Source organism: Manis javanica, chromosome 11, assembly GCF_040802235.1.
Source record: "Manis javanica isolate MJ-LG chromosome 11, MJ_LKY, whole genome shotgun sequence".
NCBI classification, from domain to species: domain Eukaryota; kingdom Metazoa; phylum Chordata; class Mammalia; order Pholidota; family Manidae; genus Manis; species Manis javanica.
The window spans coordinates 105,975,937-106,003,870 of record NC_133166.1 but is presented as its reverse complement, the minus strand read 5'-3'; the positions used below and the strand labels follow the sequence as shown (position 1 = coordinate 106,003,870).

Here is a 27,934-nt window from a genome sequence, read left to right as displayed (position 1 = left end):
TTCGTCCATGCCAGCTCATTCTCTGCCCAACCCCCAGGATGCTGGGCTCTCCAGCCGGGCTGGCCGGGTCCCCAGGAGCAGGTGACATGGCTGGCCTGGTGGAGGGAGGCTCTCTGGTTCTCTGCTTGCCTGACAGGATGGAAGCAGATGTGATGCCTCTCAAAGCTGCTTAGGTCTCTGGGAGAGGGGACTTTGTGGTGGCCTCAGGAGGTCTGGCTTGTGCTCGGCCGGGCCAGGCAGTGGTAGTGATGAGTGTGGCTAAGAGCTGCTCCTTGAAGCTTCTGGCTCCCGGGTGGAGGCTCTCATGCAAAGAAAGCAGTGCCTTCCCCAAAGCTGGACACCTGGGGAGCCCCCTCCCGGGGGTGAAGAAAGGCCCTCCACCAGGCCTCTACTGCACCTTCCGGCAAGATCTCCCCCAGCCCCATCACACCCAGGGACCCCTGGGGGAGGGAGGAGCTCAACTCGGAGCACCTCCCGCCTGCCCTGCAGGGGCCCCTCCGGGGCCTGGGAGCACAGCGCCCCCTGGAGCCACACGGCCGGGGAGGAGCGTGTGCCCCGGGTCTGAGGCGTCCAGTGTGCCAGGTAAGGGGTGCCTGTGCCCCTCCAGAGCAAAGGCGGGGCAGGGCCTGAAGGCCTGGGCAGGCGGCTGTGGGCGGCTCCAGCCCTGCCTTGGGGCTGTGCTCTGGGACCGTGGGAATCTGGGCCTCGGGGGCCTGGCTTGCTGAGGCCTGCGCCGTTCTGGGTAGAAGTGGGCTGGGCGGGGACAGGACGCCAGGGGACCCTGGAGAACTCGTGGGCGCCCTGACCTCAGACCCAAACATCTTCACTTTCACTGAATCGCAGATAATGCGGCTCTTGATTCTGTATTTTAGACAATTGTGAGGAGTTAGGCCCAGGGGAAGTTTGACCAAATTTGGGAGTTCCTGGGGGGGCTTCCTGTCTGGGGAGAAAGCTGACTAGCTAACAGGACGGGGACACAGAAGGAGGCAGGGGAGGGGCCAGGGTTCAGACTCCTAAGAGCAGCGAGCAATGGCCTAGGCACCAGTTGGGGACCCGGAGTGCAGGGCGGTGCCTGACCTGGGCCAGGCAGGACTTTCCTGGGCCGTGTCTGGGAGGGGAAGACATCCGGGGGCTCTTAGCTCCCAAAACATAGGGCAGAATGGATTCAGGATTGGGGAACAGGGACAGAAGCCTCTGGTACAAGGGGCTGTAGGGTTTTAGAGGTGCGACTCCCAGAGGCAGAGGGATGGACCGCATGGGGAGCTTGATTTTGTATTTTAGACAGTTGGGAGGCCGCCTCTGGGTCTGAACTTTACCCACACAGGGAGAGCCCTGCAAGGAAGACTCGTAGGCGGGTCAGGGTGAAGCGGGGCTCGGCCGAGGGTCCTGTCTCTTCCCAGGGGAGGGAAAGGGAAGCCCACGGTGGGACCCGACATGGTGCTGCTCAGCCGATTCCTCTTCTCGTACTTGGCCAGGGCCTGCCTCCTGCAGCTTCCGCCGTGGGGTGGAGAAGCCGCAGTCCTGGGAAGGAGCACCCCGCACTCGACCTGGGCACTGTTCTCATCGCGAGCTGCGGGCTGCTGCCCTGGGTGTGCAGATGGACCCAGATCCCCGCAAGCAGAAACCACACAGAGTGACCTTTGTGCGGTCAGCTGACCATGACCCTCGGAGTCCTAACTTGATGGGTGAGCGGCTGGCCCCGGCCCTGCCTGTGCTCCAGGGGTCTTGGAGGGGCTGAGCCTGCCACTTGCAGCGTCCCTCCGCAGCTCTATCTCTGCACGCCTGCCCCTTTTCAAACCTGCCTCTGTGAGGAACCGGAGCTGGGCAGGAAGCAGGACCCTGTCTGGGTTTTGGTTACCCCTTGCCCAGCTCACAGCTGCCCGGGAGAGCCCGAGCAGAGCTCCTGGCCCTCCGTATGCCCACGCCCAGGCTGTCTCTGTGCTCCAGCTCCTATCCCTGAATTCCAGACTTAAACCCAGCTGATGGATACCCCCCACCTTAGGAGCCTAGTTGACGTCTCAAACTGAGCATGCCCCAGACTGAGCCCCCAGCTTTGCTTCTCCCCCAAACCTGCTCCCCATCTCAATGAATGCAACTCAATCCTTCTGGACCCTGAGGCCAAAAATCCTGACATCTGCCTTTCTCTCATGCACCTTGCACGTCCCTTTTCCTACCCGGCCTGCCTTCCAAACAGGCACAGCCTCTGACCACAAGCTCTTACCTTCCCTGGTACGAGCCACCACCACCCCTCCCCAGGATTATTCCCAGGCAGCCCTTACCGTGCCCCACCTCCATGCCTCTCTGTTCTCAGCTGGGCAGCCAGAGTGGTCTTGTTGGAAGTCAGATCCCACCGTGCTTCTGCTCAGAGCCCACTCGGGGCCCCCGCCCCATCCAAGCAGAGCCAGGTGCTTGCAGGAGGCCTGACAGAGCCCTGGGGACCTGTCCCGTCCCACCCTGCTTCATCACCTGGCATTCTTTTCTTGCTCCTCCCACTCTAGGTGCCCAGGCCTCTGCTGCCGTGAGCATGCCGGGCATGGTCCCGCCTCGGCCCCTCTGCATGTGCTATTTCTTGGGCCTAGACAGCTCTTTCCCCACCTATCTGTATGACTTGCCCCTCATATCCTTCAAGACCTCTCAGATTCTATCTGAGATTTTCTCTGACCTCCTGTGTATGTCTAAATACAAACCTCTAGGAGCAAACACTAAAAGAATTCCTTTAGAAGGATCCGGGATAGTAGTTCCTGTGCAGACCCCTCGGCGTGGGAGCTCCGCATCTGTAAGCTCTGCCAGAATGCCTTCACATAGAAGGTGCTCAACAAATGTACGCTGACGGGTGAACGGGTCGATTTCCTACCATGTGCCAGGGCTTATTCTAATTTCTTCTGTGACTGAATTAATTTAAACCTCATAACAATAGTAGATACTATGATTATTATCCACATGTTAAGATGACAGAGCTGAAGCTGGGGGCATTTAAGTTTCTTAAGATTGCTCTTGACACGCATTAGTTCCTTCATCCGTCCTGACAGTAACAGACACTATCATCTTCCCATTGTACAGTCGAGGGAGTTCAATTGCTGGAGCCCCCAGGGCTAAAAGGGCAGAAGAGCTGAGCTTTGAACTCAGGTGGCTCGATGTCTGCCTGCCTTGCTGTGGTGAGACGGCCTGGACTCAGGCCTGTGGCCCGCGCTGCTCCAGCCCGAGCGCTGCACGTCTTTATCTTGCTTCATCCCCTCCTGACACCCTTGGGGTGCACAGGCTGTACGCTTAGCCCCACCCCCCAGCCTCAGCATCCACACCTGGGGGCCTCCTCAGGACTATCCCAGCCCAGTCGACAAGGGAGGTTCCAGGGCTGACGTGGGGTTTCACGTCCAGTCACATTCAAGAATGTCGAAGCCTCTCCAGGACGGCTCCGCAGGGGTGGTCGCTGCCCATGACTCACAGTCCTCACTTTCCAGTTGCTCCTCCAGCCCTGGCCGTGCCTGAAGCAGAAGATCTCTTGACTGAGTCCCCACATGATTCCTTTCCACTCAGGCTTCTGAGTCTACACTGGGCCATAGGCCTGGAGACGCTGGTTCTTGGCGCTGGGACACCCCCACCTCCCCAGGCCCCTGATGGGTTCCAAGCCTTCTGGGAAGAAGGCTGAGGGTAAGGTGGCCCCACTTTCCTAGTCCATCTGAGAGAATCGACCAAATTCCATCCCTTTGCAGGACTGCGCCAGTCAGAAAGAGAAGCCTACCAGTTCGTGCAGGAATTTCTAGAACAAGAACAGGTGGTAAGGAAATTCCCTGGAAAGTTTTGAGAGCAGAGGAAGGAAGTAGAGAGAATGACTGTGCATGCCTCCTTGGGTTTTGAAAACCAGCTCCGGCTTGGGGAACACCTGAAAGGCAGCCCTCCCCAGAGGGCCGCAGAGGGGCTGGGACAGTGGCGAGCGTCAGGGGATGAGGGCACTGCGCTGAGGGGACCCAGGGGGCTCTGCGTGCCGGCAGCGCTGAGGCCTGGGCTGCGTCTGCGGGGCAGGGTCTGGGGCGCTGCCTGTGGTGGGAGCCGAGGGCTGAGGCCCGGCTCATGCGCCGGAGCGTATGTGTTCTGTCCTAGTCCGATTCCGACAAGCTGGAGTTCCTGAGGGCTGTGGAAACCTTGAGTGGTGCTGTCCGTGCCCAGGCAAATGGCAGTATGAACGACTACTTTCCCAAAATCATTCTGGCCAAGAAAATTGAGGTGAGAAAGACCTAAATTCTTCTGGGAGTTGGTCGCCCGGATGAAGATGGCAGTCACAGACGGGAGGGCTGGCGTCTCTCTCTGAGGGAATTCTTGCTTCTTCCCGGCCCTCCTAGATCTTAATCCTTGAAGAATCCACCGAGGTCTTGACCAGCTATGTTCATCAGCAAGCCATGCTCTGCGTCGTGGCCCTGAGGTCCCTTCTTGCTGGCCCCTCCTGAGTCTCTGCTGCTGAGGACCTTTGGGTTGGGAGGAAGGGGGAGGGCTGGGGACTCAGTTTTGGGGCGAGAGGCAGGGCCCCATGATTGCCACCACCACATTCTGCGGCAGTGGGCGTATCTCCCAATTCTGCTATTAGAAGCCGATTAGGACCTCCAGGGTGGGGGAAGCTCCCCTAGAAGCCAGGTCCTCCTTCCCTGGCTAGGGGGCCACCAGGACATGTTTTGGGGCTCAGGCCCCTGCTTATCCCTGCGCCCCAGAGAGTGGAGCAGAACAGTCTCTTCCCTAGGAAGCCTAGCCTCCCGCAGATGTCCTCCAAAGTCCTCCGTGGTTCCTCCGTTCTCCCCCCAGCCAGGTGAACCCACCGTTCTGCTCATCCCAGAAGCTGGACCTGGTGAACGCTGGCGTCTCCAGCACGTTCTCCCTGCCACTCATTGTGCCCAGCCTAGACCGGAAGGAGAGTGCCAGTCTCTACATCCAGGTAATCCCCCCCGTGGGCCCCGGCTGGAGCTCTCCGAGGCGACGATAGGTCTTTGGCGGCTTCGTCCTGGCCTCTCTGTCCCCTGCCCCCACCTCAGGAGCCCCTGGCCCCAGAGCCCCGTGCTGCTCAGAGTCCCTTGGGCCCTGTCAGCCTCCTGTCCCCCAGGGAGCAGCCCCTGCTTCCCCCGCCACAGCCTCTCGCCAGGCTCTTGGTTCTCTAGCTCCAAGGCAGCCTCCGTCTTAGGAGGAGAAACCCACAGATCCCATCACATAACTGGCCACAGACAGGCAATCTCCTCCAGAATTTTCAGTTTTAAATAGAGAAGCTTCCTTAATCCAACAGAAGGGGGGGTCCCACAGGGGCCGCGCTCGTTGGCCTAGAGTTTGGGGCTGGTCCTGCTCAGTGAGGTCAGGAAAGGTAGATGGGAGCGGGGCGGCAGGGCTGGACTGTCCCCACTTCCCGTCCCCGTGGGGAGGGTCCAAGGGAGGTGGGGGTTGCCCCAGGGAGCCCTGCCGGCATCGGGCTGTGGTGCTCCTGGGCCCTGGTCTCTTCATCTCCCAGACTGTCCAGGCCTTAGAAGACATGTTACAAGCTCTCATAATGGACGGTGTGTACCCCAACATGGCCCTGCTGCAGCGCGTCCTGGAGGTACGTGGCTGTGGAAACCAGGGAAACCAAAGCCTAGGTGTACCTGCTATGTCAGGAGGAAAGGAAGGAATATTAGCAGAGCATGGGTGTCATTCCAGCCCGAAGCCCAGGTTCTCTGATCTTGGTGTGTGTGACAATAACCCGGAGACAAATTCCTGCATCTCTCTCTGTCATTAGAGCCTTTCAAATATTCTTAGTTATGATAAGTTGTCATTTTCTGGGGGTGAGTTTGAACTGGGGAAATGGCTGAGAGTCACTTGAAACCAACTTTCATGAACAAATTGAAAATTATTAGGGTAATTAATTTTGGATAAAACATTAGGTGTGACTACAAATAAGGAGATAAGATGGCAGAGATAGCTTACAAAAAAGCCTGGACGCGGGCCCTGTCTAGCCAGGAAATGTGTCTGTATTGGGATTCGTGACGTCATTCCTTTGGACTGTACCAATTCTGGTCTGTTTGTTCAGAGGCATTGTGCTGTGTAGACGACTGTGTGTAGGTGTGTCAGAAGATGTGCACTGTCAGGGGAGTTCACGGGAGGGGGGGAGGTGCTGAATTCTGGTCCCGGATCAGGTGGGGTCCTCAGGGAATCCATTACTGGGGTCCTCGTTATCCAAAGATCAATGGCACCCCCCCCAGCCCATACACACACAAATCACCACTTTTATAGAAAATAGTCGGGAAAATTGGTTTATGTGATAAATGAAATTAAACTGATAAAAATAAGATATATTTACATACAATAAAATTTAGATCCTATTTTCTATGTTGAGGTAATTCTCAAGAAAAATCAAGCGTGGGTATTTTTGACATAGATTTTCCTACAGAATTACATGATAGAAGAATAAAAGATCATTTATTTCACATTTGACTTTGCACAGCAGGGTCAGGAAGAGGGTCATCTTTGCAAAAATATGTAAGATCTGAACAGTTTTCCCAAGGGTTCTTCTTCATTTATGTATTTATTTTTGGTCTTTGTATTTTTCATATTTTTATTAAGGTATAATGTACAGGCAGTATCATTCATATTTTCTAGTTAATAACTCTGTGGGTTTTGACAGATGTGTACAGCCATGTAAATACAACCACTATCAAGCTACAGAGCTGTTCTGCCATCCCTCAGCTTTCCCCTCCACCCACCCCAGACCCTGGCTGTCCCTACAGTTTTGCCTTCTCTAAAATGTCCTGTAAATGGAATCATATAGTATAGCTATATATATATATACTATATAGTATATAGAATCATATATATAGTTCATGTCTGTCTTCTTTCATTTAGCAGAGTGTATTTGAGATTCATCCATACTGTTGTATGTATCACTAATTTGTTCCTTTTCGTCACTGTCTGGATGGATCACCGTTTGTATATCCATTCTCCAGCTGAGAAAATTTGGGCCATTTCCAGTTTGGAGTGATTACAAACAAAACTGCTATAAATCCCTGCATATAAGATTTTGTATGAACATAGGTTCTTTATTTCACTTGGGAAAATTCTTAAAGGGGAATTGCTGTGTTGTGTGGCACGTGTTTGTTTAACTTTCTAGGAAAATTCCAAAGGATTTTGCAAACTGGTTCTATAATTTTGCATTCGCACCAGCCATGTATGAGAGTTCTGATCTCTCTGCATCCCTGGTGTCATTAGCATGTTTTATTTCAGTCATTTTTATAGCTGCAGAGTAGTATCTCTTTGTGGTTTTAACTTGCATTTCCTAGAGATTCATGATGGTGAGCTCTTTTTATGGATTAATTTGCCATCTGTATATCTGCTGTGGTAAAATGTCTGTTCAAATCATTTGCCCTTTTTCAAAATTAGGTTGTTATCTAATTTATGAGTTCTGAGAGCTCTTCATATATTCTGGATATGTCTTTTGCCAGTATGAGATTTACAGATATTTTCTCCCATTTTGTGGCTTGTCTTTTTATTCTTTTAATAGTGTCTTTTGATGAGCAGCAGGTATCTGTTTTGATGAAGTCCGAAACTTGGACTTCATCTTATCCAAGAAGTGTTGCCTAACCTAAGGTCTCAAATATTTTCTCCTATTTTCTTCTGGAAGCTTATAGGTTTTAAATTTATGTCTGTCATCAATTCTGAATTGATTTTTGTGTTGGGTGTCAGAAATGTGTGGTGGTTCATTAATTTTAATTTTAATTTTTTTGCACCATCCACGATAGGGTGTAATGCTCTGGCAGCAGGACTGCCTGGAGGGCACCTACCCAGCTATGAAGGCGGGACACACTTTTCCCACTGTTTGCACCGAGCAGGACACAGGCCTCTCCCCACTGGTGGGACCTCAACCTGTGTTATAATAAGAATAATACCTGTGTCATGGAGCTGATGGGAGGATAAAGTGATTTATTATATAGAGAACATGTACCTGTGGTCACCAGGAGTATTGCTATTAATGTCCAGAAATGAATGTTCTGAATCTCAGCCTTTTGATGCCTTCCGCGCTGTCCCTGGCTTTGGGGGAGTTTGCACAGCTATGCAGCCAAGAGAAAGCCCTCTCTCCACCTTACCCCACCCCTCCTCGCCCTCTGCTTTGCAGTTCTACCTCCAAGGTGCAGCACCGGCTTTAAACATTCCTCTTGGGAGAGACTCGGGTGGTAAGAGGTGAAAAGCTAGAGACTGAAACACACTTTGCCAAGTTCACGGGGCTGGCACCCGCTGAGGCCTCCACCTGTTTGTTCCTCGGGGCAAGTGCCACTGAGACAGCACCTGTCATCTCTGGGGCAGTGGGGGGATGTGGACTCAGGCCCCAAAGGAAGGGTCAGTGCGCCCACGCAGGGGTGGGCGGGGTCTCCTCTCCTCTCCAGGTCATCTTGCCTTGGCTAACAGTCTCGGAGAAAGCGCACGAGCAGTCGCGTGCCGCGGGCACCATTTCCAGGATGCTGAGGTTTATCTGCAATTTCCCTGAGCTGTCGGTGAGTCAGGGGGTGGGGGGCGGGGGAGACAGACCCGGCGGGCCCGCTCCTCTGCCCGTGGGGCGCCTGCCAGGGGTAGCTGGAGGGTGGCCCTATCCCACCCCTAAGGGACATCGCCCTTGGCCCAGTGAACTCCAAATGGCTGGACCCATCTCAGCTTTGGGGGGCACCCTGACCTGGTCAGCTGGCTAGCGCGTCTCAGGGGTCTGAGTACGATTCCCTTGCCAGGGCAGCAGGTGGAGCCGGTGAGGTGGGGGGCCACAGCCAGGCCGCTGACCTGGTGTGGTGGGAAGGGCATGCTCAGGGTGCAGAGCTCAGGGTGGGAGTTGCTGCTCCGGGTGATGGAGAAGGAACCAGCTCCCCTCCCGGCAGCGCATGGAGGAGTTCTCTACGAGCGGGACCCTCATGGGCACCCTGGGGCTCTTCTGCATGAACTCCAGCTGCGAGACCAGCGCGGGGGCGTCGGAGGCCTTGCACTACTTGTTCAAAGTCCTTGCGCTTCATAGGAGTGAGTGATGTGAGGCTGGGTGGCCGTGTGGCTGCAGGGTGGGGACCGGAGCAGCACCAGTTGCCGGGGGCCCCCTGGGGCGCAGGGCCCTGGGTACACATGCTTCCTCTGTGAGGGCTCCCCTGTCACTGATGCAGTGCTTCCTTTGAGAAGATTCGATGACATTCTTGGGACAGGGGGCAAGGCCTGCAGCCGTTCTGGAGCGGCCCACGCCCCTGCTGGGTGTCACACTGGGGAAGCGAGCTTCCTTTCTCAGGCACACACAGGAATCCCTGATCTAGACCTTCTCTGCCCCACCAGGAGAAGCAGACACAGACAGCCACTCACACCTGCCGGGCTGCTGCAGGAATTTGCCAGCATCCCCCTAAGGGAGCGTCAGAAAGCTTAGGTTTTTGTGATTCACTGGGACCTGCCCCTGTGAGGGCGTCCCCTCAGCGGAGGGCGGGGGTGCTGGGAACAGTCCGGGTTGGGGGTGCGTCTGGTGCAGGAGCAGCAGCTGCCCGTGGAGTCCCCCTCCTCTGGCCTGGCGCTGGGGACTTTCCCGCTCCGTTGGGGAGGTCCCTGCACCCACTGGAGCCCGGTGCTCTCCAAGGCCTGGAGGGGAAGTCGGGAGGGTGTGCTTCCCACGGAGGCCCTGCCCCTGAATTGTTGTTTTGGGATGGAGGTGAGAAGCCGAAGACCGAGGCCGTCCTGAAGGATTTACAGAAGCATTTCCGCGGGGAGTGGCTTGCCAGCATTCAGGACCTCGCCATGGTATGCTAGCTGTCCCGGGTACGGTGCCCAAGGGGGCTGGCTGGGGGACAGGAGGGCTGAGGAGAGATTGCCAAGGCCTGGCTGGGGCCACAGAGAGGGCCCCGCGCACGGGGGCTGTATCCAGCTCAGGGGCTCCTGGGCTGCTCGCTTGAGGAGTGAGGCCCCTCCCCTAGCTGCGCGGGAGTTGATTGAAGTTTGAGGTCATTGAGAGAGTTTTAAAGGCGTCGTCAGCCCTACTGCCCATGCACATGGCGCCCCTGCACCCTCGCGGGCCTCAGCTTTAACTCCCTACCTCCGCAAAGGCGAACCGCCTCTCAGGTATGGTGTCCGGGGCTCAGCCAACTCCAGTCTCACCAGCCACAAACCCGGCATCGTCCTTTGCTCTTTCCTCCTCCTCGCTGCCCACATCCAGGTCAGTCCCGTACCCGTCCACTCTAGCTCCTAAATAGCTCTTGGCTCCATCCAGTCGGCCCAGCCCCACCAGGGAGGTCCTGGTGCAGTTTGCCACCACCGCTTCCCGGGTCACTGCCCAGCCTCCTCCGACAGCCCCGTTGCCAGCCATGCCCCATGCCCCTTACCTGCATGGCTCCCACTGCACCAGAACCACCTGCTTACCTGCCCCACCTTGGCCGTGAGCTCCTCTAGGGCAGAAGCATCAGGGGCCTTGTGGGTGGGCTTCCCCAGCTCCCGGCAGTGGAGGCGCAGAGCCGGGACCCAGTGCCCCGGGCGAGCAAGCGGTGCTGGTGTGCTCAGACGCGAGGCCCAGCTGATGTGGGCCACAGTGGCCGCTTCTCGCTTTGCATTGCTGTCAACTCACTAAGCATCAGAACTCATTTCCGAATGGAATCACCTCATTGCATTCCAGATTCAGAAGAGAAATGCCTTTCGCGGCGCTCTCTGTACCGTGTTGTCTGGGCCATTGTTCTGCCTGGGGACTTGAGAGCTGGGGACTTCTGGAGCTTGGCCTCACACACGGCATAGCCAGATGCTGGCCACAGACGGCCTCCACAGGACCCTGGTTGCCAGGTCTCTGGAGTCCAGGGCAACCCCAGAGCGGGAAGTGGACATTGCAGAGACCCCTTTGTTCTCTTTTCAGTTCTTCCAGAAATACCTGACCCCCGAGGAGAGGGCAGATCTGATGATGGTGTCAGTGGAGGCCATGAGCAGAGACAGCAGGCATGACGTCTATGCAGCTTCCGAGCTGTTGAGGATGATCCTGAAGTGCTCTGTGCCAGAGATAGGGAAGGTAGGGACTTCACTGTGCAGGGTCAGTTTAAGGATTCCCCCTTTCTGTTCTGTTCTGGATTTTGTCCTGTTTCATTCCCTACTGGTTGGGGTTTAAGGAATCCCGATCCTTTAACTAAACCAGAGCAGGAAACGTTAATGATGGAGTTGTTTGCAGGTGTGTGAAAGACGGTCGGGTAACCACCTGGCTTCCACCTCCCCCGGGAAGGGAAGGGGGTAGAGTCACAGCTATAGCAGGAGCCTGCCGTGGGCCTCCAGGACCAGGCGCCACCTGTCCCCCCTCCTGCCTCCAGATAGTGTCAGGCCCGTGGGCGCCTTCCTCTTCACTCAGGTGGGAGAATGTGCAGCCAAGACGGGGTTTTATATATATGGACTTGGGAGTCCCTGACACAACCAGAGATGGAATACGGAGGCTGTTGTCAGACGTGGGACTGGTTCTCAGGAAAACCGAGACAGCACAGTCTATCCTTATTTGTCCTCATTATGCCATCTGAAAAGATCCTGTGGACCGATGGAGTCGCTCTCATTTTAGTGGCCTAACCGGCTCCAGCCGTCTCTGGATGCCTCCCACAGTAGGTCCGGCTAGCAGTACTGTTCCAGCCTCTCAGGCCTGGAGGGCCATCCGGACGCCTCCGAGCGGACTGGATAAGCCCCTAGAGGCGAAGGGTCCCAGAGGCCAGGCTGCCAACCTCCCACTTGATGACCGGAATCCCTTCTGGAGGGCCTGATCCTCGAGCAGCCAGATTCTGCCGAGAGCTGCTGAGAAGCTCACTGCCAAGCCATCGCTTGTTCTTATTTGTGGACCACTTTCATCATCACCTTAGAGTGGGACAAACTCTCTGAAAGTTCTACCTTACAGTGAACTGAATTCTGCGTTCTCGTAGTTTCCTAGCCCAAGTTTGCTTTCTGGGTGATACAAAATTCAACTGATACTCGGGTTTTACCAATACTAGATGCACGCACTGTGCTAGCCTCAGTCACGTGTTATTTAATTCTTACAATGGGTCTGTGAGGAAGTAACTGATTTCTCTTTAGAAATGGGAAAAAGGCTCAAGGAGGCCATAAGTCTTAATAACGGGTTTATTCAGCACTCGTGTGACAGACACCTTTCTGACCAGTTTAGACGTGCCAACTCTGAACAGCTGGGGTGCATAAAATTGTTCTCGTTTTCTGTATGAATAAATAAAGCATAGAGAGGATGGACATCTTGCCTAAGGCCACACAGCTGGTAAGGAAGGAGGTGAGGCACCCATCGGGGCTGTGTGACTCCAGGGCCCTTGCTGTTCACCGCGCGGCAGCCCCGCCAGGAAGCAGGGAGGGCTGAGCCGCCCCTCCCTCTACGGTGGGCTTCACGCCGCCTGTCCTCCCCTCTCCAGTTACGTGTCCCCAGACTCTTGCTTCATTCTGTGTGACATGGTTCCCACACGTGCCTCCTGTTTCTTTCTCTGCTGGTCTGCATTCTGTCCCTCTTACAATATGGGGGGCAGGACAGCTCCAGCCCTGCCGATGTGGCCTGACCAGGGCAGAGCACAGCCGGCAGGGCCTTCGGTCTGGACGTCCATGTACGCGTCCGTGCGCGGCCCCACGCTTCGTGCGGTGCCTGGTCACGCGGCTCCTGATATGTGGGGTCTAGAGTCAGGAAGAATCTCGCTCCTGTTTTCCCCACTTCAGGTGCCAGAAATCATCCAATACATTTACCACAATATGAGCAGCATCACTGAGCCTACAGCCCAAGAGACCATAAGGAAGGTCCTTCACCTGCTCGCCCAGAGCCACACCGAGGACGTCATCCTGACACTGTTCAGGATGCAGGATCAGTCACAAAGGTGGGTAGCCCTGCAAACCCCAGACTGACAAGCCCTTGATCGTCTTTTAATTTGCTTATTCTTAAAATGTATCCAATTTTTAATTTAAGTTCCTTATTTATTTGGGGTAAGGTGACTATAAAAGTAATGTGGGCTAATTGCAGAAAATTGGAAAGCATACAAAATTTTGGAAACAAAGAAAAATTTAATTCCATTCAAAGTCAAAGGCAACCACTGCTATCACTTGGGTATAATTTGTAATCTGTCTACTTTTAAAAAATGGTTTTTAAAAATGTATAATCAATTTCATACTGTATATACCAATTTGCATATTTTCCCTTTAACATTTTATCATCGTGTTTTCCCAAGTTAAAACCCTTTTTATAAACATAATTTTGGTAGCTGCCTAATGTTAGATTGTATGGGTATGCTACACTATAATTTCCTTTTTGAAACTTAAAAATTTTTAATTTATATGCAGTGAAATTCACCCTTTTGTTATACAGTTCTACAGGTTTTTTCAAATGTATAGTCATAACCATCACAATGTCAATCAAGACACAAAGCATTTCCATCACCCGAAAAAAACCCCTCATGCTGCCCTTTTTTGGAATCAGCTTCTTTCCCTGCTCCAGCCACTGGCAACCACTAGTCTTTTCTCTATTCCTATCGTATCTGCCTTTCCCAGAATGTCATGTAAATAGAATCATACAGTACAATCCATACAGTACAAAATAGAATCATACTTTTGAGTCTGGCTTCTTTCATTTAACATAAGACATTTGGGGTTCACCCAGGTTATTGTGTCAATAGTTCACTCCTCTCATGGCTGAAGAGTGTCCCGCTGAATGGATATACCACAGTGTGTTTATCCCTTTACCTATTTGGTTGTTTCTAATTTTTAGTAATAGTGAAAAACTGCTGCTATAAATATTTGTGTATAGGTTTTTGTGTAAACATTAGCTTTCACTTTTCTTGGCTAAATTCCTAGGGCTCCCATTGCTGGGCAATATGGAAGGTATATGTTTAACTTTAAAAGAAACTGTCAAATATTTTTTCTCAGTTACTATAGCATTTGCATTGCTACCAGCAATATATGAAAGTTCCAGTTGTTCTCATCCTGTCCATACTTGGTATCATCATTGAAAAACATTTAGCCCTTCTGAATGTGTAATGGTATCTCATTGTTTTACTTTGTATTTCCCAAATTTAATTGCAATTAATGATGTTGAGCATGATTTCATATATTTATTTGCCATTTATATGTATTCTCTGGTCAAGAGTCCAGATCTTTTACTCATTTCTTAATTGGGTTGCTTGTTTTCTTATTGTTGAGTTTTGAGAGTTCTTTATATATTCTGGATACAAGTCTTTTGTCATATATATGATCTTTAAATGTTTCTCCCATTTTTTGGATTTTCTTTTCATTCTCTTAAGAGCGTCCTTTGCAAAACAAAGTTTTTGACTTGATAAGGTCCAATTTATCTTGATTTTTCTCTCATAGATTGTGTTTAAGGTCACAGACTTTTTCCTATGTTTTCTTCTAGAAATATCATACTTTTGTGTTTTATATTTAAGTGTATGATTCATTTTTAGTTAATTTTTATAAGGTGTGAGGAATGAATCTAGGTTTAGCTTGTTGCAATAGACATCTGTCCTCCCATTATTTGTTGAACAGACTAGCCTTTCTCCATTGAATTGCCTTTCCACCTTTTATCAAAAATCAAGTGACCCTATTTGTGTGGGTATATTTATGGGCTCTCTGTTTGGTTCCATTGATCTACATTTCAGTTCTTTCATCAATACCACACTCTTGAATAGTGTAACTTTATATTAAGTCTAGAAATCACATAGTATGAATCCTCTAATTTTTTAAACTCTTTTTCAAAATTTGGCTCTTCAATTTCCTTTGCTTTTCCATATAATTTTTAAAATTTATATGCATTGTTACTTCTTTAAAAAATATGCTGATGATATTTTTTTATTGGAATTGTGTTACACCTATAGGTAAGTGTGAGGAGAACTGACTTCTTCACAATATTGACTACTAATCCACAAACATGGTATACATCTCTCCATTTATTTAAGTCTGCTTTGGTTTCTTTTGTCACTCTTCTTGAATCTGATGATGTATGTTTCACACCAAATTTGGGAAGTTTTAGGTCATTATTTCTTCAGATACTTTGTACCAGTACCTTCCTTCTTTTAATGACATGAATGTTAAGCTTTTTGATGGTGTCACAAATCTCCGAAGCTCTGTTAATTTTTTCTGATTTCTTTGTTTTTCTGATTGTATAATATTTTTTTTTGAGAGGGCATCTCTCATATTTATTGATCAAATGGTTGTTAACAACAATAAAATTCTGTATAGGGGGGTCAATGCTCAATGCACAATCATTAATCCATCTCAAGCCTAATTCTCAACAGTCTCCAATCTTCTGAAGCATAACGAACAAGTTCTTACATGGTGAACGAATTCTTACATAGTGAGTAAGTTCTTACATGGTGAACAGTGCAAGGGCAGTCATCACAGAAACTTTCGGTTTTGATCACACATCATGAGCTATAAACAATCAGGTCAAATATGAATCTTCGTTTGATTTTTATACTTGATTTATATGTGGATCCCACATTTCTCCCCTTATTATTATTATTATTATTATTTTAAATAAAATGATTGTATAATTTTTATTGACGTATCTGAAAGTTGACAAACTTTTTCCTCCATCATCTCCACTCTTGTTGATCCCAGTGGACTTTTGTTTCAGATATTGTATTTTTCAAATGTAAAATTTCTATCTGTTTCTCTTTTTTCATAGCTTTTATTTCTCTGCTGAGAACATCTATCTTTTCATTCATCAATCATATTTAAGTCACAGCACATTTTTTTTAATGTCTGCATAAAGTCTTTATTTGAAAAAAAAAAAAAAAGAAGTCTTCAACTGATAATTCCAGCATCTGGAACTGGTATTTGTTGATTATCTTTTCCTTTGAGGATTGATCGCATTTTCTCAGTTACTTTGTATGTCAAGTAAATTTGGGTAGAGTCTGAACATTTTTAATATGATGTTGTAAAACTCTTGGTCCTGTTAAATTCTTCTGGAGAATGTTGATTTTTTTTTTAAACAGACAATCAACCTCATGTGTGATTCAGGCTGTAAGTTCTGTCTCACCTTCTGTTGGGTGTAATTTCAATGTCTGTCAAGTTTCTAAAGTCTTTGCTATGCTGCAAAGGGTCTGTCCTGTGTGTGTGCAGCTCAGCAGTGACCCCAGGCTGTAGGTTTTGACTCATACACAGAATTAAGGGACTTCTTTCTCTAGCTCTCTTTGAGATTTCCCCCACTTTCTGGCTCCCAGGGACCCCTTTTCCAGACCTTCTGTCTAGAAAATTGAACTTTGCTCAGAGTTTACTGCTTGTGCCAATAGAATTACACAACTGGGTCCATCTTTAGGGCAGTAAAGTAGAAGAAAGAGAGAGAAAAAAAAATAAGATTCTTCCCACCCCACACACAACATTGTTTGGGTCCTAAGATCCCTGTTTTAGGCATGTCAGTGCTGCTGTCACTCTGCTGTGCCGTGCAGCTCTGCCACCAGAGCCGTCCTGAGGTCAGGACTGGGAAAGACAGAAGACAGAGAAGGAAAAGACACAGAGAGCCCAGCCGTATTCTCATAGGGACCTGCTTTCCCAGTCCTCCTGCCAGAATGGTGGTTTTACTCAGAGGCTTAGTTTCCTATGCCTGCTGCACAGTTTAGCCCTGGGGCCACCTTCATGTCACAGCTGGGAGATAAAAGAGAAAAAAAATCTGGGAGACCCACCCAGTAGGGCTGCTTTTCAAATTTTGGCTTCCTTCCCCCAAACCCACCTGCTATTAATAATTTTCAGAATCTTTGAGTAGTAGTTGACCGGTGTTCTCAGTGTCAGTCAGTGGGTGGGACAGAGGAACGGGCCTGCCCTCTCTTGGCCAACATAGCGCTCAAGTGTGCACTTTCTTAGGAGAGAAATTAAGATCACTTGTTAATTTCTAATAAATACCCTTTATCATGATTAGGACGTTTTTTTTTTCCCATTCTATACTTGCTGAGTTTTTAAAAAAATCAGTAATAAGACTTTGAATTTCACCTCCAGTGACAAATTTTATAGATTTATAGTTTTTCTTTCTTTAACCTTTTGATTTCCAAGTAGGTTAGATATTTGGGTCATGTACTTACAGCTTTATTGAGTTGTAATTAGAGATCATGATCTAAAATCAGATCTTTTAAAAAGGCACTGAGTGTGTGTGTGTGTGTGTGTGTGTGTGTGTGTGGTGTAGGAAGATTATGGTTATCAGTTTTACTATATGTTTAATGGATATTTGAACTAAATTTGCATTCACTGTTATGTGCAAAATTATCTATTAAATCAGGCTTAATTTTGTTAGTAAATCCTCCATATCTGAATTTATTTTGTGTTTATTTGATCTGTCATATTCTTACTAAGTTGCTGAGTTTCATCCATTTTATAATTAGAGCTGGAGACCATTCTAATCATTTTATAATCTTCCATTGTGTGATTATCACATACTTTATCTTATCCATTCTCTTGTCTCTGGCTATTTGTTTTCAGTTTTTTTGCTGTTATTAATAAAGTTATGAACATTCTTACACTGACAGTGTTTAGATTCACAGGTCCATTTACATTTTATTTGCTCGCTATACCTTCTTGTGTCTCAAACTTTCCTTCTGAAATCATTTTTCTTCTTCCGTGAAGTAAGCCCCGTAGGAGTTTATCCTTAGTGAGAATCTTTTGATCAAAACCTTTCTTTTTGTTTATCCACAAATAAAGTAAATCTCTCTTAAAATGCAGATTTGAGGGGAAACACTGTCGTTGGCACTTATTTTTGTTCAATCCTTGGAAAGCGCATCCTCTGTCTTCCGCTTTCCACTGTTGCTGTAGAGAAGTTGGCCGTCAGTCTAACGTCATTCTTTTGTTGAATACCCATTTCTTTTTGGATTATTTAAATGCCTGTCTGTCCCTGTTCTAGAGCAGCTGCGGTGTCATCCAGCAGAGACCGCCTCTCAGCTTGCCCTTTGCCCCCTCACCTTTCCTTGTTGCTCTCTCCTCCTTTCTCACAAAGGCCATGACTTCTTGAGTACACTAAGCCGATTTGTATAAAATCAAATCATGTTATTTGTAGGAAAAAAGATGAGAAGGGGAGCTATTCCAGGAAAAGGGAAGGATCTAAGTCAAAGTACAGAGGAGAATTCAGTGCATCGCGCCGAGGCTGGAAGGGCATCCCAAGGGGAGGAATGTGGGAAGTGGTGCTGGGTACAGTGGGGGGGGGGGCGTCAGGAAGACTAGCGCCCAGATTCTGGGGCTGGGCAGGTGACGGACGGAGAACTTGAATGAGCTGCGCACAGGAAATCAGTACGAGCTCTCCTCGCTGATGTGAAATGTTGACATCTGGCCAAATTGGCCTCAGGTATCTTCTCATATCAGGTTCATAGGCCAAGTGAACATTTTCAGATATACCTGGAGGTGAAGAAAAGATGAACAGAATAAAAGGAGAAAGAGAGAGGGGGTGGCAAAGGGAGAGGCGGGGAAGGAGCAGGAAGGGAGGGGGCTGGAGCCCTGGGAGAAAGAGCCCAGAGGCGCGCCCCCTGCAGGCATCCAGGGCCCAGGGAGGTGACCTTGCCCGCGGGGCTCTGCCTCTGCAGAGGGGCTTGCAAGCCCTGGGAAATCCTGGCGTCATTCCCCAAAGGCTACGAAATGATCATGGAATATTTGCTGCAGAGGCTGATTGCACACCCGAAATCCAGAGAGCCCAGCAGCAGAAGAGAGATCTCTCCGCTGATTGTATGGAGGGGCCCGCGGAGGGTGCTGGGTGCTGGGGGGGGCTCCTTGGTGCCGTCCTAAGTTCTTGGGCCTCTGCTCCTCACACCTTAGGGTCTGGCCATGTATTCCGATGGCAGAGTCCGGGGTGGGGAGGAGGCAGGCTTCTCCAGCGACTCTGCCTCATAGCGGGACAGAGAACCAGCTTCTAGCTCTTCCCAGCCCCACCTTAACTCTCAGGGACGGTGAGAAGTTAAACAACCACCACAATTATAAGAACCCTTTAAAATGGTAACATTCTAGGAATTGCCCTTTATTTTCCTGGCTCATACTAACTTGGTCCTTACTCGCCTTGGCATCCTGAGTGTTTCTGGGCCAGCCCACCATGGTGACGGGCTCGGGCAGAGATCTGCTGGTGGCAGGACCCAGGAGCTGAAGGCAAAGATGCTAATGCCCCTGCTCACCCCCCAGGCCACCAGGGCCATCCACGAACTCCTGCTGGGACCCAGCCGGCACATAGAGGTGCAGTCTTTCTTCTGCCCGCTGTTCATGGCCCTGCTGCTCCAGGTGTCCTGTCTCGTAGGGGAATGGGGAGCTGACATCATCCAGGAGCAGCGGCTCGGGGCCCAGTGGGTGGACCCTGTCAGGTACCTCTGGTCCCTGGGCTGTGGCTGCTAGTGACCGTGCAGCTCCAGGGCCCCTCCGCTGAGCGCCTGGGCCTTGTCATTCCCTGGCCACTCGTGGGCCCTGGTCCCAGCCTGGTGGCTCCTGACACACCCCTCAGCCCTCCCACCAGGCCCCTGAGGGTGTTCCCCACACAGCCTTCCAAAACGTCTCACTGGGCTTTTTAGAAAAGACTCAAATTCTGGCTCACGAGACTGACACAGAGTCTGTACCAAACTGGTCAGTCCAACAGATGAGACAACACGCCCGCGTCCACACCCCCGGCCGCCATGCCCTCCCTGCAGCCAGCTCCCTGCGTCCCCCTGGGAACAGGCACCTCGCCTGCCACACGGCAGCCTGGTCTCAGGGCTACTGCGTCCCCTGCAGTCCATGGCCCCCAGGGAGTCTGGGAGGCGTGCCAGGGCCGAGGAGCATGGACGCAGGAGGACTCCTGGCTGCCCTTGGCCTCTCCCCAGCTCCGCCGTGGAGGCCCTGAAGGCCCTGATGTACAGCGCCGGCTACTGGGACCATGCGTCTTATGCCCAGCAACTGGGGGGCTGGGAGCTGCTCACCAGCCCTGAAAGACACTCTGAGGGAGTCACTCTGCTGACCAGGTATACGCATGTCCCTGCCCCTGGCCAGAGGCCCTCCAGTCCTGCCAGCGGCCCCTGGGCCCAGGCCTGATCCTGAGGGCCAGGCTCTCGTCAGCAGGGCCATGGTCTCCAAGAACTGTTGGCATAACCGCCCCCTCTTCAGCGTCGCTGTCAGGTTTCTCCAAGAGCTGGACCACGCAAACCACGGGACGACCCTTATGTTCATGACTGAGGTGAGCTGGTCCTGGCAGGACCCCCTGGAGGGCAGGTACCCAAGGGGCGCCTCAGGGAAGGTTGGGTTCCCCTCAGCTGGTTTCCCCACAGAAGGACTGGGGGACGTTGTCAATGACACTTTCAAGGTTACCTTGAGTGGCGGGCTTTGAATGCACCTGGTCTGGTTCCTCCTTGAGGGCAGCACGACTCTGCCCTGACTTGATGGAACACCACCACCTGTTCCTCCAAGGTCTGCATGCAGAGGCTGCAGCTGTCCCGCATCTCGCAGCCCTTCCAGGCCCTGGGCTGTTGCTTGGCTCCGCTTGCCCGTTTCCCTGTGAGGGCCACAAGTGGAAATGTTTAAAACAGGCGGGCTGCGTGCTTTCTGCAGGCTGCTCAGGAGCCAGGGGAGCGCCGTTGCTTTGATTTTCACTGTAACTCTGTGAAAATGTATTATTACCTCCGTTTTGTGGAGGATAAAACTGAGGCCCAGGGAACTTAAGGGTGCTTGCTCGGCTTGGAAGTGAATCAGGTGGGTCTGCCCGACCGCTGCTCAAAGGCAGGCAAAAACTGCCGGGCTGTCCACGAAAACGCCTTTGCTGTTAGGGCCACACATGGAAACAAAGGTATGCACACAAAAGCACGGGCATCTAGTTTAAACGTTTCTGAATCAGCATTTGTCTAATTTAAAGTTTTATTTCGAAAAACACAGATATACCTATTATTTTACATAAATACACAAATGAAATCATGAATGCCATTTTTTTTATTGCAGCCTTTTTGTTCCTTCCCATTTCTGCCTTCTCTTCCCTACCGCCTCTGTCCTTCGCGCGCCTCTTTATCTCCCAGGCATCTCCTACGCAAACAGCCAGATATGGAGCCTTCTGTAGTTTTCTCCATGCTTAAACAGTCACACACAAACATGCATATTTCTTTTTACTTTGCATTTCTTATTTTCATCCCCTACAGCTCCCTTATCAAATACGCCTAAGGAAAACTTGCAGAATGAACGTGTGACTTCTGGAATGGTGGAGTGTGATGTCACCAACTGAGCTTTGGCCTCTTCACCAGTTCCTCCACACCCTTTTGGACATTTTGCTAATAAGTGGGAACCTTGGCTCAAAGTCGCTGAGGGTTCTTCCTCCTTCCCCATTGTTTCAGCCCCTCTCGGTCTCCTTTCGCCAGCTGCTCAGGAGCCCAGAGGTGGCGGTCACTGTGGATGAAGTCGCTGTCCGCGTTCTGGCCCACCGGTTCCAGTGTGAGGAGCCGGCCACCGTGAAGCTGTTGCTGCGGCTGGTGGAGGTCTTCGCAAAGCACAGAGACATGGTGAAACGGGACGGGGGCCAAGAGATGTCATTTGGGGAAGGAACAGAGAGATCTGGAGTTCCCGTGCATCCGGCTGTAGCCGGGCTGGACCATACGCTCAGGGTCAGACAGGAAGTCCTCATGAAGCTGGCCCACTGAGGACAGGGGTCAGGCACTTGAGCCGTGAATGCGTTCTCCCTCCCTGGAAAGGACAGAGGTGGTTTCTCCGTGGGTCATTTCAGGGTGTAGACCAAGCCAGTTCCAGGATCCCTGACCCTCCAGGCCTCCCAGAGACTGACATCAACCCTGGGGCGATAAAGGCCCAGAGAGGGGGATGCGTGCAGGTGGAGGAAGGCGGCGGCCTCCTCTGTCTCCTCCCCTTTCCTCATGAGGCCAGGAGGTCCCTGCCTGAGGGGCCTCCTGGGCAGCATCCTCTGCCTGCCACCCAGTTACCGGACCAGTTCCCTTCCAGGGTAAACAGGAGGTAGTGGGTGTGACCGCGGCCCAGGCCGGGGGTCGTACTGAGCTGGAGTGAGTGTCGCCGACTGGGCCAGAGCTTCTCCGCCTGCACCTCCTTCCTGAGCAGCTGTCCCCCCGCAGGCGAGGCGGCTGCACCCCCTGCAGCACCACGTGCTCAGCTGCTGCTCGTCCTCGGACAGGGACACTGCACTGGAGGCCTTCCGAGTGCTCAGGGGTCTCGCCGAGACCCTCACCTGGCAGCACAACTCCTCGTTCCTCATTCAGCTCACCTTCATGCTGGGGCCCTTCTTGGAGGAGGTGACATCCTCTGGGGGGTCATCTCCTGTCTCTGAGCATCTGCGGACGGAGGGAGAGGGGTGGCACTGCGTCTGTGACGCGGTTCTGTAGGGCCGGGGGCTGATGTCTTCCTGCATTACGGCTGTAGAGGGTGAGAATGGAGGGAGAGCGGACAAGAGCAGCGCGGGAGAACTGTGCTGACACGGCCTCAGAGCAGATCACCTGCAGGAGGGCGGGTGCATGGGGAGCCTGCGGTTGGCGGGGTGGAGCTCGCGGGCCACGGGGCCTGGGGACTGGGCGGAGGCAGAGGTCCATTCCCCGGGTGTGTCTTCTCACCCAGGAGTCAGAGCAGCTGCGCTTGACAGCCTTTGAGGTCTGTGCGAGCCTCTTGGCCAGGGTCAAGAGGAGAAACCTTGTCTTCCCGCTGAGGCACCAGCTCCTCAACCTGACGGTCCCCCTTGTGCTCCACCTGGGGGACGTGAGTGTCAGCGTGGCTCAGGTAAGAGGCCAGCCTTGGCCTGCGTTTGCATGGGAGGAAAATGCAAAGAGGTTGGCAAGCCCTTGGGAAGTGGCCGGGGCAGGCCTGGAAGGTGCTGGAGAGTCGCCCCATCTCTGACCTCGGGGAGTCGCGTGAGAGGCTGGAGATGGCCAGACGCGCACAGCCGGGTTCTCTGCAGCCCCTGGCGCTCCCCAGCTGGTGCCAGTGCACAGAGGACCCTCCGGGGCAGCCGCCTTCTGGCCCCCATTCCTCCGTGGCTTCCAGGCCCTTGACACAGTGGCTTCCCTCCAAGCTGCTGCCTGCGTGCTCCTTTGGCTTTGAATGGAGACGCGGCTACCAGGCCAGGGGGTTCCCACCGGAGGCAGCGTGTGGGCAGAACAGAGCGGGCCCAGCCCATGGTCTGGAATGGGTGGGCCCAGCTCTGAGCCCCAGAGGCCAGGGACATGAACGGCACCTGAGAAAAGTTGCACCTGAGAAGAGGCTGATCTGTTTGTAGCGGGACACTGGGTGTCCACTATCAGGCCGTCCACCCTGTGAGGCCTCGGACAGGCCTGTGAGGTGCTGCCAGCCCAGAGGCTGAACCGGGGTCTTGTCTTCGCGGGGTGGGGTCCCTTCCGGGGGCCTCAGCAGTGACATTCCCGACAGAACCACCCTGACTTAGAGGAGTGGCCGCTTCCGTTGGGAAGCCAGCCCTTCGGGGAGATTGGTTCCACGGGGCCCGTACCGGGTGGTGGGAGATGTCGGACAGGCAGCTTCTTAGCTCTGGGACTCAGCTCAGTGCCATGGCAACTAGGAAAGTCATTATATCCGTAGGTTTTAAGCATCTCATCAGTGGGCAAAGGGGTGTAGCTATAGCCAAGATGCCTAGAAGACCCTGCCTTTCTCCTAACTCCAGGGTCCCTCTGGGTCCCCCGAGTCCTCCACCCTGCCGGCCGGCACTGGCCTCCCTGCTGTCTCTCCCCCAATTTGGGCCCCTCCGTGTCCCTTCCAAGCCCTGCTGCCCCAGCTCCCCACCTGAGCCCCCCTGTCTCCCCAGATCTGTCGGCCTGCCCTCTGCCACGTGGCCACTATACTGGGCTGGTCAAAGCTCAAAGCAGTATTTGCTGAGAAAGACGTGTGGACTATCCTCGGAGCCCTGGTAAGCCTGCAGCGTCCTGCCGATCTGCTCCTGGGCCGGGAGGGTGGCTTCCCACCGTCCTGCGGCTCCCAGCTCTGCACCGGCAGCTCAGCGACGAGATGCTCAGGGAGGGACACCCAGACGTGGTCCCTGCCCTCCACTGCTTCCTGTCTAAGCTGGGGAGCTGGACGCACAAATAGATAATTTCAGGAAACTCTGGTAAGGGCTGAAGGAGAGGAATGCACTTCATAGTTGAAAGGAAGGAGGGCACGCAGCCTTCTCTTGGGAGTTGAAGGAAGGCTTCCTGGAAGAGGTGTCGTCTGGGTGGAGGGGGAAATGGAAGGCACGGTAGCACTCAGGCAAAGGGAAGGGATCAGGAGTTGCCCCCAAGGTGCCGCCTCACTCGGGTGTGGAGCAGAGCTCTCACTGTTCTGGGGCTCTGCACACCTCATCTTACATAGTTTGATCCTGAGAAATAAGGGTACCAGAGCCTGGTGTGGGCAACTAAAAGCGGCTTGGAATCGTTCGAGCAGGGGCAGAAAACTCAAATGCTTACAAGGCCACGTGGGAAATGTTAACCAGAGATGCAGACGGGGTGGGCCTGGAGGAGAAGCAAAGGTCCTGGGGTCCAGCCAAGGTCGCACTTGGCGTGGTGAGGCACAGCACAGCCTTTCATAGCACATCCCAGCCCTCTGCTGTCCTAAAGTGAAATCAGGTGGCAGGAGGATTTCACTGTACAGTTTTCCAAAATAAATAAATATGATGCCCTAACTCCAACCAGACCTAAAAGCAATTTTTAATAAAATAGTATGTATAAATACACATATAGCACCATATAACATGCCGTAGCATGTTGTTACATAATGATATGAATCATATATGGAAGTTCTGGGCCCAGTCCCCTGAGAAGACGTAGAGTCCTTCTCTGTGGAATCCCTGCAGATGCCCAGGTGCCTAAGTAGGGGGGTACAGGCTGTGTGCGGGGACCCAAACCGCAACAGGTGTTCCTCTTGGTGACATGAATTCTGAAGTGACAGGACAGTTTTCAGTGAAGTTCTAAACAAAATGAAGTACAGCGTGTCTTCGGTTTGCATCGTAGATGCATCTCTGGAAAATCCAGAGCACACGCGAGCTGTGAAAAAATCCTCTGCGTTTTTATAAAGGACACAGGCAGGCTCGGGGCCGGCCCTCCCGCAGCCCACGAGGTGATGGGGAGATCGAGGGCTTGAAGCTGAGATGGACATGAACAGTACTGAAAGAATGGGGCTCCCTCCTCTCCTGTTGGGAGTAGGACAGAAAACACTGTTAGTCAAATATTGGGGTGAACCTCAGTTTCATGCCTCCCACAGGGAAAGCGATCCCCGTGGCTCGGTCAGTCCGGGAAGGGTCTCTAGAGAAGACAGGAGCTGGGTGGCAGGGGACGGGTGGAGATGGAGACCATTTTGATAGCTTCTTCCCCGAGGAATGACTCTGGTTCAGTCTGCAGGACGGGCAGGAGAGCTGGCAGTGAGCCCCTCCCCTAACCCAGCACCGCTCTTGCAGCTGAAGCAGGAAGCCAACAAAGGCCCCCAGTTCCTGAAGCAGTGTGTGGCCCTCTTCAAGAGCCCGCAGGTCCCCATCCGCCAGCAGGCAGTGTGGTTTGCAGGTGCGCTTTCTCCCCGGAGCCTGTGTCCCTGTCCTGGGGTCCTTCAGACAGCCCGAGTCCCAGGACCACGCAGGGGCCCCACGGTGCTGTGCTGGGTGGCGGCCCTGTAGGAGCTCCTGGGGGGTTCCGGCCCCCTTCCCACAGCAGGGCGGGTGGTATCCGGGGCCAGCAGTGCCCCCCAGGGTGGGCCATAGTGTGTGGGTGCTGCTCTGTGGGGAAGCTCAGGGACTCGGGGGTCCCAAGGATGAGCATCTTTAGAGCAGAGGGGTCCCCTCCCCCTCACACAGCCCAGGTTGCTCTGACCCTTCAGAGAAGCAGGGGAAGTGACTCTAACGTCCTGGGGAAACCTGGGCCTGTGGCTGCTGACCAAGGCCAGACGTGGGGAGGGAAAGACAGAACAGCGGGGGTGGGGGTGCTTTGGGAAGAGGCGCAGGACAGGAGCAGCTGGGAACATGGTCCTTCGTGGGGCCTCTGTGGAGCTCTGTGTACCCTGTAGGCCAGATCCTCCAGACCCTGAACGTGAAGGAAGCCAAGGAAACGGAAGAGGCGCTTGCAGGTGGGAGGCACCCGGCCACCCGCCTCGCGTTGTCTGCACTGGTGTTGGCGGGGAGGCTCGGAGTGAGGGGAGACGGGCGGCTGGGCCCCCAAACCCCACTGAAGAAGCGAAGAGGTCGCTCGTGTCCAGGCACTGGTCACCCTTCGGCCACCCCAGTTCACTGACCCTCACTCCCACTGAGCTCCAGACCATCCAGCCAGGGCAGCTCCTTGACCTCCAAACAGGCGCGCCCTCCAAGGGACAGGGTTCCAGCCCCTCTGTCCAGAGCCCCCAGAACTGCCCAGTGGCCATCAGGCCACAGGCCCTTGGCCCAGCCCTCTGAGACACAGCGTCCCCCTGCTCCCCTCTTCCTGTCTTGCCTGGCTCCAGCACCACATCTCACCCCTGCTGGGGTCCCAAGTGCTGGCCGAGTCCCTGCAGGGGACTTGGCTCTCAGACATTCCCTGGGCTGGGGGCGGGCAGAGCCACGGAGGTGGAGAGGCCCACGGGGCGGGCTGGGCAGCCGGCTGCGCCTCCCTGAGCCTGTGGCGGTTACATCACCTTCTTCTCACTGCACAGTGTGGGCCCCCAGAAGGAATTCTTGCACATATTTTAGAAGCTGCCAGTCCCATCCCGTTGCTTTACCGCTTTCTGCACAGCCACCTGATGGGCCTCCCAGCAGACCCAGGCCTCCTGCCCGGCCCAGTGGCGTGACTCTGTTCTGTGTTACAGCCCTGCGGGGCATGCGGGAAGACCCCGACCCCATGACCAGCTGCCTCGCCACACAGACCTTCTACATCCTGGACGCTAAGGAGAAGGTGCTGCTCCACACCCCGACCTCCTGCCTCTGCAGTAGGAGACCTCGAAGGGGCTGCTTCTGAGTCTGCATTCTGGGGTCCCAGCCAGGCAAACAAGACCATGACAGTGGGGCCAGAGTCCTGAGCCCTGCCCTAGAAATGGAGGGGTGCCCCTGCAAAGCTTCATAGTAAAAGGAGACAGCACGCACAAACGTGGTGCAGGCGTTTTCTTCTCTTCCCACTCAGTTCTCGGCCATGTGGGGTAAAGCCATCTGTGGTGAGCTGCCGTCTCTGCTGCCAACATCCGGGTGCAGGCTCGCCTCCCCCAGCTCTGCCCCTGTGCCCTTCTCCCACTCAGCCTAGTGATCTGAGGCCAGATCATGCAGAATCTTTTGAACAACCACCTGAACCATGAACTGGGAAGAATGGCACTGGGACAGAGGAGGTGTTCTGAAGTCCATGCACAGGGCCGGGCTCCCTGCGGCCAGCAACAGAGTCCAGTCTGGCTAGTTTAAGCCTGAAGGTAGGTTATTAAAGGGCCTTCCTCAGTCAGCTCATAAGATACCCAGAGAGATCAGAGCGTGCTGCCCAGCAAAAACAGGGCTGCCCTGTAAAAACCACTGTGGCTGCCCCTCGGTGCAGCCCAGTGACCACCCTTTGGCCTGGAAACCAGAAGCTTGGCCACTGTTGCCGTGCAGACCCACACCTTTCCTCCTCCCATGCCAAGAGGTGAGCTGGGTCAACACCTCCTGTCCCCCAGGCTCCTGTTGGAATCAGTCTCCCCCAGGCCCTGTGACAGTCCCTGGAGTCTCAGGGTCTGTGCAGGCTCATCTGCTGCTCGCAGTGCCATCCACTCACCCCTGCCTCCAAACCAGGGAGCCACACCTGACCTTCAGTTACCTGAGCCCTAGGCAAAGCTCTGGTGCAGGAGCAATGACCCAGTGCCCTGAAAGGCAGGCTCCCCCATGGCCAGCCCGGCTCTGACTGGGTGGACCTCTGGCTCTCGTGCCTCAGTGCCTGGCCTCTGTCACCTGCACCCAGGACCTGGGAGCACGTGAGCTCCCTCTTGCTCGCCACCTCCACCCCTGCCTCTTGGGGGTGGCCACGCTCCTCACCTGGGCACGGCAGCTGGAGCTGCTTGGTCACGCTTGCTGACAAACCCCAGGGGCAGCACTAACCTCCGCGCTAATTCTGGGCTG

At 53.1% G+C, this 27,934-nt stretch overlaps 1 protein-coding gene across 1 annotated transcript; it reads left to right on the top strand.

Moving 5' to 3' along the window:
• Positions 1 to 102: 102 nt before the first annotated feature.
• On the top strand, positions 103 to 26,947 carry LOC108395996 (maestro heat-like repeat-containing protein family member 7). Its single transcript, XM_073217178.1, has 22 exons — positions 103 to 1,685; positions 3,711 to 3,775; positions 4,099 to 4,221; positions 4,338 to 4,417; positions 4,792 to 4,921; positions 5,483 to 5,569; positions 8,385 to 8,492; positions 8,865 to 9,000; positions 9,665 to 9,753; positions 10,850 to 10,999; positions 12,670 to 12,824; positions 18,498 to 18,636; positions 19,084 to 19,259; positions 19,752 to 19,889; positions 19,987 to 20,101; positions 21,243 to 21,407; positions 21,987 to 22,163; positions 22,483 to 22,641; positions 23,678 to 23,779; positions 25,301 to 25,403; positions 25,900 to 25,959; positions 26,671 to 26,947. Exons 1-22 carry the CDS (start codon positions 1,598 to 1,600, stop codon positions 26,817 to 26,819), a joined length of 2,694 nt encoding a protein of 897 aa, XP_073073279.1. The 5' UTR covers positions 103 to 1,597; the 3' UTR covers positions 26,820 to 26,947.
• The last annotated feature ends 987 nt before the right edge of the window (positions 26,948 to 27,934 follow it).

Bases quoted from the DNA above. Each gene is read 5' to 3' on its own strand.
- LOC108395996 (XM_073217178.1), top strand. From the start codon at position 1,598: ATGGACCCAGATCCCCGCAAGCAGAAACCACACAGAGTGACCTTTGTG. The intron at 3,776-4,098 runs GTAAGGAAATTC...GTTCTGTCCTAG, and splicing joins TTCTAGAACAAGAACAGGTG to TCCGATTCCGACAAGCTGGA. The intron at 9,754-10,849 runs GTATGCTAGCTG...TTCTCTTTTCAG, and splicing joins GCATTCAGGACCTCGCCATG to TTCTTCCAGAAATACCTGAC.